Source organism: Miscanthus floridulus, chromosome 6 (genome assembly GCF_019320115.1).
Source record: "Miscanthus floridulus cultivar M001 chromosome 6, ASM1932011v1, whole genome shotgun sequence".
Classification (NCBI taxonomy): domain Eukaryota; kingdom Viridiplantae; phylum Streptophyta; class Magnoliopsida; order Poales; family Poaceae; genus Miscanthus; species Miscanthus floridulus.
Window position 1 is genome coordinate 91,326,162 of NC_089585.1, and position 11,638 is coordinate 91,337,799.

General features: G+C 49.2%; 3 protein-coding genes across 3 annotated transcripts; 2 read left to right on the forward strand and 1 right to left on the reverse strand.

Annotated features, from left to right (window-relative positions):
• Window positions 1–970: 970 nt before the first annotated feature.
• LOC136458620 (ketol-acid reductoisomerase, chloroplastic-like) lies at window positions 971–4,626 on the forward strand. The gene is made up of 10 exons (XM_066458557.1): window positions 971–1,300; window positions 1,400–1,492; window positions 2,185–2,250; window positions 2,443–2,583; window positions 2,792–3,019; window positions 3,179–3,296; window positions 3,368–3,507; window positions 3,583–3,750; window positions 3,852–4,007; window positions 4,096–4,626. The coding sequence occupies exons 1-10, from the start codon at window positions 1,034–1,036 to the stop codon at window positions 4,459–4,461; spliced, it is 1,743 nt and encodes a 580-aa protein (XP_066314654.1). The 5' UTR covers window positions 971–1,033; the 3' UTR covers window positions 4,462–4,626.
• A 628-nt stretch (window positions 4,627–5,254) lies between these two features.
• Window positions 5,255–5,862, forward strand: LOC136458621 (uncharacterized). The gene has a single exon (XM_066458558.1). The coding sequence runs from the start codon at window positions 5,321–5,323 to the stop codon at window positions 5,729–5,731; it is 411 nt and encodes a 136-aa protein (XP_066314655.1). The 5' UTR covers window positions 5,255–5,320; the 3' UTR covers window positions 5,732–5,862.
• Window positions 5,863–9,403: 3,541 nt separating this feature from the next.
• On the reverse strand, window positions 9,404–11,229 carry LOC136458622 (protein trichome birefringence-like 19). Its single transcript, XM_066458559.1, has 2 exons — window positions 10,473–11,229; window positions 9,404–10,328 (listed from the first exon to the last, which is right to left on the reverse strand). The coding sequence occupies exons 1-2, from the start codon at window positions 10,923–10,925 to the stop codon at window positions 9,561–9,563; spliced, it is 1,221 nt and encodes a 406-aa protein (XP_066314656.1). The 5' UTR covers window positions 10,926–11,229; the 3' UTR covers window positions 9,404–9,560.
• Between the last annotated feature and the right edge of the window lie 409 nt (window positions 11,230–11,638).

An 11,638-nucleotide genomic window follows, 5' to 3' on the forward strand; every position in this document is an offset into this window, starting at 1 on the left:
TTGACCATGGATAGGCGGAGTTGCAAGACAGCAGAGCGTTGCCAACCACTATGTATGGAGGTGGTTGTTGGACGAAGCAAGGGCGAGGGAGGCTCGTTGGCAACGAGTTCATAGAGGGTGGGATTAGTGGGCACCGCGTACTAGGGGCGTGGTGGGAGGTGTCGACTGGAGGGGTCTCACGCTCTTACGACCGCGTAACAGGTGGCGTGGTAAACTTTGTCCAACTAAATATGAGATGATGGATATATAGATATTGTGATCGTAGCATGTTTTTTTATACATTTGTGCTAAATAGTTGGATTTGTAGGTAGAGTTTAGACAAGAAAAGCTGCAAATGCACCCTATATTTCTTTGGTACGGAAAAGTTCAGCGACAAACAAAGGTTGGCACGTTGTACAGTAAATAGGCACTTAGGTCCTGCATGAACATACACTCTGTTTGCATCAGGAAATAGTACCGGTAGTTGTAATCTCCTATTACAATTTTGACTATGGATTTTAGGATCAATTTGGAACGCAGGAATTTCACAGGAATCGGTTAATTTTTACATAAAAAACGCGAGAACATGAAAAAAAATTCTCGTTTTCAAACAAGTATCGGAATTCATAGATTCCCGCCATAGGATTTATTTTTTGGTACTTGTACTACTGCTATACGTTGTGAGCGCGTGTTTAGTTCCCACTCAAAATCTAAAAAAGTACTACAGTACCCATCACATCAAATCTTGCGATACATGTATGGAGCATTAAATGTAGACGAAAAAAAACTAATTGCACAGTTTGGTTGGAAATTGCGAGACGAACGTTTCGAGCCTAATTAGTCCACGATTGAACACTATTTATCAAATAAAAACAAAAGTACTAAAATAACTCAAATTTCAAAATTTGGGCAACTAAACACGCGCCTGACTGTCCTACTGTCACCAACTTTTCTGGCCTACAACTCCACACACAAAAGCTCACGGACGCATCTCCGGAAATCCCCCTTTCCAGACAGCCACCCTCACGCTTCGCTAGCCCTCCGCTCCTCCGAAATGGCGGCGGCCACCTCCTCCACCACCTACCTCGCCATCGCCCGCAAAACCCTAAACCCCGCCCCCTCCGTAGGTACAGCCGCCACCTCCGTCTCCTTCCCCGCCACGCAGCCCCCATGCCTCCTCGCCGCCGCCTCCGCGGACCGCCGCCGCGCCGTGGCTGCGAAGGTCTCGTCGCCGTCGGTCATCGGCACCGCCATGCCGTCGCTCGACTTCGAGACCTCCGTCTTCAAGAAGGAGAAGGTGTCCCTGGCCGGCCATGAGGAGGTATGATTTGCAGGCCCAGCCCGTGCTTCCGTGATCCTTCGTGGATTAGTTTGTGCGAACCCACACACACGCTGCTGATTTTGCTGGTTTGTGTTGCAGTATATTGTGAGGGGTGGGAGGGATCTGTTCCCGTTGTTGCCGGAGGCCTTCAAGGGAATCAAACAGATCGGAGTAATCGGCTGGGGCTCGCAGGTTAAAAGGACTTCAAACTCTATTTTGTCTGACGGAACTGTTCTTGTCGGTACTGGCGTTTACTCCTGTCAAATTTGTACTGGGTTATTCTATTTGAGTATAGATAGAATTCGTGTGCTCTTGGGGACAAAATCTTTGTGACCAACTGCAGATTCAGATTATATCATTATAATATGGCTATAAACATTTTTGCTCGAGCACTCTTTGGTCGGATGAATATGGTAGGGCCAATTTGCTTGATGGTGACCAAGTCTTGCTGTGGGCAAAAGAATAAAAACATTATATACTAGTATTAATCGCTTGAAGCTGCTAATGTCGAGCAAACATGCCACTACAGTGCATATGGCCTGACTTAGTCCCAGCATTTGGGCTTGAGTGTTACCGTGCTAATGTTACTCTATATTATGTATATAGTTTCGTTTAGTGGGAATCAATATTGATGTTGCTATGTTTGTTGGTGTTGGATGCAGTGAATGCCTTTCCTAATGGCAGTATCGATTGAATTATCTGGAGTAGATGTAAATGCACAATCTGTATTTTCTTATATTTCATTGTTTATTAAGTTATAGTTGTTTACCCATCAATATTTTTCCTATTTACTTTTGGACATGAATTTTCTGTTTCTATAAGTTTTGTACACATTGATAAAAACCATGTGCAGGCATTTGACATAGTCATTATTAATTTTGCAGGGTCCTGCGCAAGCTCAGAACTTGAGAGACTCACTTGTCGAGGCAAAGGCTGACGTTGTTGTTAAGGTTAGGTCTCCTTTGCATTCTGCTAGTACAGCATATCTTATCCCTGTTAGAGAAAGTCAAATTTTCTAACAGTTGGTAGCTCTAAATCATTGCTTCAATGGACCATCATATGTTCCTTGGTTTCCTGTTGACTCGATGTTACTTAAGAAGTAAGCAGTATTTGCCTCTCTGATTCAGTTGTTTTGGTTTCAGATTGGTCTCCGGAAAGGTTCTAAATCTTTTGAAGAAGCCCGAGCAGCGGGATTCACTGAAGAGAGTGGGACACTGGGTGATATATGGGAGACTGTATCAAGCAGTGATCTTGTTTTGCTGCTGATATCTGATTCTGCTCAGGTTTGCTTCTTCATCGATTTATATGCTCATATGCTGCATACATTCTGTTGATCATTCCCTGGTATAGTACTATAGTGTTGCACCTTGTGTTATTTCAATTATTATCATTTTAATTCTGTTGCTTTGAGGTGAGACCGATTCTAGTTGGTCACACTCTTATATGTTTAAAAGTCTGATGACATTTATGGTACTTCAATACTCTGTACAGGCTGATAACCACGAGAAAATTTTCTCACACATGAAACCAAACAGTATTCTTGGTTTGTCACATGGATTTCTCCTTGGACATTTGCAATCTCTGGGTCTTGATTTCCCTAAAAACATCAGCGTGATTGCTGTATGCCCTAAGGGAATGGGCCCATCAGTTAGAAGACTTTATGTTCAGGGCAAAGAGATTAATGGTGCTGGTATCAATGCTAGCTTTGCTGTTCACCAGGTATACTACATATGGGTATTGTCTGAATAGTTTATTACTTCTTTACCTTCACCAGGTTTATTACATATGTTACACATGTTTGTTTTGTTTGGTTCTTCCTTCAAGTGTATATTTTTGAATCTCTATTGACATCCTCGTGTGGTTCTTTGCATTTTATAGGATGTTGATGGAAGGGCAACAGATGTAGCTCTAGGGTGGTCAGTAGCTCTAGGTTCTCCTTTCACATTTGCTACTACTCTAGAGCAGGAGTACCGGAGCGATATTTTTGGCGAACGAGGTAACCTACTTTCCTGTCCAATGAAATAAAGTTTTGCACTTTGAGTCTGTGTCTAATTATTTATTACACAGGTATTTTGCTTGGTGCTGTCCATGGCATGGTGGAGGCTCTTTTCAGGAGATACACAGAACAAGGAATGGATGAGGACTCAGCATATAAGAATACTGTAGAGAGCATCACTGGAATTATATCGAAAACTATTTCAAAGAAGGTACACAAAGCTTTTCTTATCTTTTGATTGTTTCATTTTGGCTTTACTCATCGCATGTCTTTCCATGGTACCCAGGGGATGCTTGAAGTTTATAACTCCTTGACCGAAGAAGGAAAGAAGCAGTTTATTGAGGCCTATAGCGCAGCTTATTACCCATGCATGGACATATTGTATGAGTGCTATGAAGACGTTTCTTCTGGAAGTGAGATTAGAAGTGTGGTGTTGGCTGGGAGGAGATTTTATGTATGCCTTCCCGTCTGCTAAAATGCTAAACCATATTCTATTTGTGGATCTCCAATGAAACAAAATAAAATGTTTACATGCATTTTCCTTTCTCTTAACAGGAGAAGGAAGGGCTTCCTGCTTTCCCTATGGGAAACATTGATCAAACACGTATGTGGAAGGTGGGTGAAAGGGTCCGTTCAACCAGGCCACAAGGTGATCTTGGTCCATTGCATCCCTTTACTGCTGGAGTGTATGTTGCACTAATGATGGCTCAGGTTCGATTCCATATCCAGAAAGGGTAATATGGTTTCATTACACTGGTTAATGAAATATTTAACAGTCTTTTGTTTCGCTCCATTGTAGATTGAGGTCCTTAGAAAGAAGGGCCACTCTTACTCGGAGATCATTAATGAGAGTCTGATCGAGTCTGTGGACTCGTTGAACCCGTTTATGCATGCTCGTGGTGTGGCCTTCATGGTTGATAACTGCTCCACAACTGCTCGCTTGGGATCTAGGAAGTGGGCACCACGCTTCGATTACATCTTGACCCAACAAGCGTTTGTGACTGTTGACAAGAAAGCACCAATCAACCAAGACCTCATCAGCAACTTCATGTCTGACCCTGTTCACGGTGCCATTGAAGTCTGTGCTCAGCTGAGGCCCACTGTTGACATCTCAGTGACTGCTGATGCAGATTTCGTGCGCCCGGAGCTGCGACAGTCTTCATAAGCTTGTATGGATCTGCAGCGTGTACTGCAATGGTTAGTTTGCAAGAACTGATATGTGTGGGCTTTTGAACTCTTAGATTTTCCTGTTTGAGGACCAGAAAAGTAAACTCTTGGGGTGTAGTACTGCTGTGATTTGCAAGAATAAAAATAAATGGTTGGAACCAAATGTCTGATTCGCTATGCTCTTTTTGATGCGAATACTATGTAGGGCTCATAGTCATAGCTGAGGCTCGTGATCTAAGTCTTATTCTGAATATCACGGACCCAAGGTTATGTCTCAAGCTAATTTTGTTCACCATTTTGACTTGAATTTGCTAGACTTGATTTCCTGATGAAACCAAGGTCCACATGGACTAAAAAAAGGTACTTTCCACGAGTAGCTGTGACATTCTCTCAACGCTTGCAGTTCTGATGGAGAGGGGAAGCCTGAACCATCACAACGCTTCCAGCTCTGATGGAGAGGGGAACCCTGAACCATCTGTCAGTGATCGCTTCAAACTTTTGTTGGGACTTGGGAAGGACAAGCATTGCACGGGCGGCATTGCCGGCCCTTCGGAGTAGGCAACGCCAAGCTGACAAACAGACAACACTACCTTGGGCACTACCGCACTACCAACAAGTAGCATCGAGCTCGGTCATTCCGTCGTCGAACTCGAACATCCGCAAGGCAAACTTCTAAAAACCCCAACGATTAATTCGAGGTTTCTCAGCCCTCGTTCGTTTGGCGTTTCCTGGCTCACCTCCCTATATATGTATATAAACCCCCAACTGCCACACGCAAACCACAGCGTCGAGCGATCATCGATCAACAGGTAAATTCTCAACGAGCTGCTGATCAGCTAATTAAGCAAGCGGGCAGCATGGCCGAGAGGGAGGGCGCCGTGGTGAAGAAGGGGCACGAGGAGGGCCTGAAGATGGCGGTGTCGCTGCTGGAGGAGTTCGACCTCCCGCTGGGCCTGCTGCCCCTGGCGGACGTCATCGAGGTCGGGTTCGTGCGCGCCACGGGCTACATGTGGATCGCGCAGCGGAAGAAGGTGGAGCACCAGTTCAAGCTGGTGAGCAAGCAGGTGAGCTACGACGTGGAGATCACCGGGTACGTCAGCGCCAAGCGCATCAAGAAGCTCAAGGGCGTCAAGGCCAAGGAGCTCATGCTGTGGCCCCCCGTCAACGAGATCATCGTCGACGACCCGCCCACGGGCAAGATCCACTTCAAGAGCCTCGCCGGCGTCACCAAGACCTTCCCAGTCGAGGCGTTCGCCGCGGGGCAGTAGCCGCCTCGCCCGGCGCGCCCGCGCACGCACGTATGCTGTGTGGGAAGCTTGCCTTGCTTTATTTATGTTACCCGCCTCGTTGCTTGATGATTTGCCGCATAAAAGGCCTGCTTAGTGCTAAACCATACTCCTAAATACCATCACGAGTCCACGACGAGTTGGATTTGTACGGTTTCACGATTTGGTTGTGACTTGTGAGGATATATTACTGCGTCTTCCTAGTAATATTGAGTATGTTTCTCAGAAGCCGAATGTGTGTTTGGTAGCTTGAGACGAGTGATGACCGCTAATGGAGAATGGTCGGTTTGGCCAACCCTGAATCCTTCGGCAATCGACATTCGACAGAACTGTTGCCAGGAACGAGATTGAACAGTAGAAAAAGTATATTGCCTAGTTGAACTATCGTTGTAGTTCACTTCTCCTTCTGAAACTCTAAAACAAGACACATTCAGCCTGTTCGTTTGGCTGTGGCTTGTCGTAAACGATCATAAATTTCCAGCCAGAACAGTATTTTTCTCTCACACAAACCAGCCAACAGTACTTCTTCACGAACCAGCAACTATATGAACCAGCTAACCGAACAGGCTGATTATTTCCCTCGTCCCTCGAAACCACTTAAATTACCTCCTTACCCTAGTTAAAAGTGGTATTCAAGTCGGTTTTATCAATTCTTTAATTAAATAATTTCGGTAAACCACGAACGATATCTCTAATGGTATAGAAATTCAAAGAAAAATCATAAATATAGCTCAGAACCCGATAAGTTGAAATAAAATACATAGAGATCACTAATGAAAGTACATAAAGCTTAGATAAATTAGATTTAGCTCTAGAAAAATATGAAAAATATCCTTAAAATCTGGAGAATTGAGGATGGACATGTGGTCCAGTGGTGAGGCTCCAGGGAGGAGCCGGCAGGCGGGGGTTCAACCCCCACGTCCCGCATCTGCCCTCCCGTGTAGGGGGAACTAGGTGGTGCTTTCAAAAAAATCTAGAGAATTCTCAATCATTCTGAACAATGTCCAAAGGCGTTGTAGAAACTTTCCACATCAGTTGTGGTGAGTTTTCAAAACATTGATTAGAATGTTCTAGAACTTTCAATTTTTTTAAATCTTTTCTAGAGCAAAATCTAATTTCTGAAAGCTTATTCGTACAGGTTTACCAATATATGTTTTATTTTCAATTAAAATGATAAACCCACCTCTAATAGGAGTAGAAGTAATCTAAATGGTTTTTGAGAGTTGAAGATAGATTCTCCAGTTTTGTAGTTTTCGGTTAGTGAGGCAAAAGGTTTTTCTCACAGAAAATATAGAAATAGGTTTTTTTTTTCTCTCTCGTCCAAATAGGCTATTAGGTTCATGGACTTTGCAGCGGCAGGACGCGAACGGCCGTAGCCCTCCCCGTCGGCACGTGGGCTGGACACTTGCGAACGTGGCTCCCGGCCTGGAAAACTTTTGTTCCGGGCTTCATCATAGGCCCATGCCAACTTCTGTTCCAGCGCTATTCGGCCTGTGCGAGGATTGGGATCGGCAGTCCAGTTTGTCGTTAAGATTAGCCTCTGTATTGTAATGAACTGCCGTTCTTCTGAAACGGAAACGGTGCTCCACCGCTCACCCTTCGATGGATCGACGATTCGACGGTGCAGAGACGCTGACCGCGGATGGCAATGGCGTCTCGTACTCGCTTCATCAGGTCTGGCGTGCCTTGCGTCAGTGGCCCGCCGTGCCAAGGCAGATCATTAACAGAGCGGCGTTTAGTGATTAGATTAGAGTTGGCGCCGAGTAAGGGGTGTTTGGTCCCATAGACTAAAGTATTTTGGACTAAAATCTGCACTTTAGTTGAACTAAACAGCCAAGCACTTGACTAAAAGTGGACTAAAGTCCTTTAGTACTTTAGTCCACAAAACTGAACTAAAATGGACTAAAAGGTGTTGGGAACATTCATGCCCCTCATTTATTGTCATCTCTCTCCCAGGGTAAAAGAATGGGTAAAAGAGTTTTTTTCCACATCATTTAATGACTTTAATCTATTTTAATTCAAAGAATCAAACATCACTTTAATCCACTTGTAATTCATGAACTAAAACTACTAGAGAATCAAACATGCCCTAAATTCCCGGCCGAAAGCGTCGGTGCGCAGCAAAAACCGCACATCGAGTGGACGCGAGCACTCGGCCACTCCGGGGGTCCCCGCAGTCCGCACCGCACCTGGCACCTGCTCTTTCCAGCCGGAGCCCGGAGCCGCCTGCCCCGCAAATTACGGAACCCGGCAATCGTCTCCTGTCTGTCAGCACCACTACCGTGTACGGCTATGAGTACACCACGGCTCGTGAAGTTATCATCGATGCATCCACCGGTTGAGCCCCAAGTAGTACGTACGACTGGTTCGCATCAACTTCGTAGTTGCTCATGGGTATACGGATCGCAGCGTGACCGCAACATCACTTTTGTACACTGGACTGGACCATCGCCTTCTGTGTGCTCACATGTTACTGTTGCAGTAGTACATCTTCAGGATAAATCTTTGCCCTGTGCATTGCAACCTTTACGCTCCCCATTTCTAACATGCGTCTTGTAAACAAACAAACAAAAAAAAAGCCTGTCCCTAACTTTCGCAGCCACTGGGCCCCGCACCCTCGCAAAGCTCATTATGCGCATTGATCTTAGCAAGGACCCACGCGCTGTCGGCGTGGTTATAAGTTTGAAATCGAGAACATGCTGTAAACTTGTACAGTACCCTGCAAGGAATTGAGGCAGGAGGAGTACGTACGATGCTCGATCCAGTTTGATTTTAGAGAGGAGCCACGACGGCCGCCAGAGATTGGAGGCGGACATGCGCCCCGCGCCGTGAGACCCTGTTCAGGCACGGTCCTCATGTCCTCGAGATGCGTGCGCGGGGCTCTGATCGCTTGTCATAACCGCCAGCCAGCGCCAGGCCTGGTTCTAGAACGCCGCAGCAGGCAGCAGCCCAGCAGCACTGGCCTGCCCTGTGTGTGTGGGCAGTGGGCGTCATCGGCACACCAACCCCGGCATGCCCTCTTATATCAAAAAAAAAACGGCACACTCATTCACCGCGCAGTCGGTTGCTCAGAGGTCAACCATTCAACCCTCGTCATCACCAGCGGGCCTCCATGGTCGCCGCTCGGCGGCCACGGCCAGCCCCCGCTCCCCGACAACGACAAGCACTCTTTCCGGTCTTGCGGTGCGCACACCACTTTTTATTGGCCCGGCCCCGGCGCCATCAGTGCGATCCACCACCATCCATCGGCGGTCCGCCGGAGGCCGGACGGACGCCGTGCACAACCATACCCAGACCCAGCCCAGTGAAGTTACGCGGCGCTTTTACTCCCGACTCTCGTACGCGCCCCAGATTTGGAATTGCAACGGTGGCAGCGGCAGAAACATGTGATACGGGATGTGATGTAAAGGCGGGCGGGAGTACAGTAACTTTCATTTCAATTCGATTCGAAAATCGGAAGACGGCCGTGACCTTTTCGACAGCTTGCGTGCGCCAGCCATATACAGAATCAAAGGCACCACCGCTCGCTGCGGTCCTTTTTTTTTGATTGTTTGCTTGCTCCTTTTCACGGCGCCGACCGACCAGGAAAAAAGTTCACTCGGATCGACACCGCAAGACAAACACAGAAGGGGGGAACGGATGATCTCGGCTTCCGGGAGGAACGACTCCTTGCTTGTCACAAAAAATGTAGTACCCTTTTCTTTCTTAAAAAAAGAAGAACGAAACAAGGCAAAACAAAACGAATCTGTGCACGGTTACCGGCGACGGATTTGTTGAGATCGATGGATTATCCTTGCTAGTGCTAGTGCTACTAGGCGAGGAGCATCTGGAAGAGCATGTCGTTCCAGATGTCGATGGGTCCCGGGAGGCACCAGTGGATGCAGTCGTTGTAGAGCTGCACCTTCTCGTTGGGCCAGTGCCCGTACCGGCTGGGGTGGCCGTCGGGCCGCATCAGCATCGCCGCCGTGGCGTCCATGAGCATCAGCCGCCTCCCCTTCTCGCTGGCTACTTTCTCCGCCGCGCGGAACTCCTCCATCTGCGCGGTGTAGAAGTGCAGGTCGCGGCCCTCCATGGTGGTCTGGTTCGCCCGCAGCGGCTGCGTGCGCCTGCAGTTGCCGCCGTGGTCCCACGTGCCGTTCTCGAAGTGCGACATCGGGGAGAGCATGCGCACGATGACGCGCCCACGGAGGTGCTCCAGCTCGTTGATGGCGCGCAGCGTCACGCGCCACGCGCGGCGCTGCGAGTAGTAGAGCGTCAGGTCCGGGACGCCGTACTGCCTGCTGCAGAAGCTGCACCCGATGAGGCGCCGCTTCTCGTAGAAGAGGGACGGGCGGGAGAACCAGTTGGCCGCCGACACCAGCACGTAGTCGAAGCGGGAGATCTGCGACACCCACTTGTCGTCGGCCTCGTCCAGGTAGAGGCTCCAGTGGCCCGTGTGCGCGGGGCCGTCGTGGTCGGGCTCCCGGGCGCGCACCAGGAACGGCGACCAGAACATGCTGATGGTGAAGTTGTACGCCCGGTAGTGGTACACCTTGTTCTGGTCCGACGGGTTCGCCGACAGGTCCTTGGGATACGCCACCTGCAGCCGCAGCCATGTATGCACGCAGTGGTCAGTCTCTGGTGGAAGTGTGAGTGGAAGCTTCAGCTCATCAGCTGTGCCAAGTCTCATGCGACTCGGCGGCAGGCTCTTGTCAATTGTCATCATCATCAGTTCATCACTCACCTGGGAGAGGAGGCAGAGCAGCGACTGCATGTGGTTCCGCGCCAGCGAGTCCCCGACGAAGGCCAGCGACTTTCCGCGGACGAACTGCAGGAACTGCAGCGGGTCGAAGCGCGGCAGCTCGCACCCGGAGGGCCGCCACCGCCACTTGAGGAACCCCAGGTCGGGGCGCCCGTACTTGAGGCAGTTCTGGTGCTCCTGGATCATGTGGCACGTCTTGTGGTTGTAGTAGGGCGCCTCCGCGTCCGGCACCCACTCCCCGCGGAAGATGTCGCAGTACTTCATGACGCTGACCACGGGCGTGGAGGAGGCCAGCTTCGCGGCGCGCGGCGCCACGCCGACGCCCACCAGCCCGAAGTACTGCGCGTTGGTGAGCACGATGAGGATGGCCAGCGCCGAGAAGTAGACCGGCACCGGCCCGAACAGGAACCGCACCAACCAGTGGAGCTTCTTCATCCTCCTATCCGCCTTCCGCCGCCGCCGCCTCCTCGAGCTGTATTATACACACCAGACCTCTGATTCAATTCCCCACCTATCTGCTGGCTACCTAGCAATCTCTCATCCGGCTAGCAATTCATGGCCAAGACGAGTGAGCATCGGCGCGCCGGCTAGCAAGACGGCGACGGCCTCCGCTCCGCCGCTGGTGGCCGGGTTCACCGCGCTCGCTCGCTAGCTGTTGGTGATTGATATCTAGCTAGCGCTACCCATCCATGCCGAACCCCCTTTTGCTGCTCTTTGAATAAGCGAAGCCGGTGGCCGCGTGAAGGCAGAGAGTAGGTGCGCGGCCGGTTTCAATGATACTGCCAAGTGGGGCTTGCAAGAGAACATGTCTGTCCCTGTCAATATTAATCGCGTACGAAAGCCCCCATCACTAAGAAAATGCACCCCGCATGACCTCTGTTGGGGCCACAGCCCTGCTGCTGCTGCTGCTTGCCTCGCCGAGCTGTAAATCGAGCTGTCTTTGACCCCTGCAGATCTGATGAAACAGATTATCCTACCACTACCATATTATACGCGTCTTGTTGTACCCATGTACTAGTACTACTATTACTTCTGCAAGAGGAATCGACGAACGGGCTACGGGAACCACAGGTTTCATCAGGAAGATAAACAAATGGGACAAACAACGGTGGGTGCGCACGCCCATCGATAAGAACATCGGTTAGTTT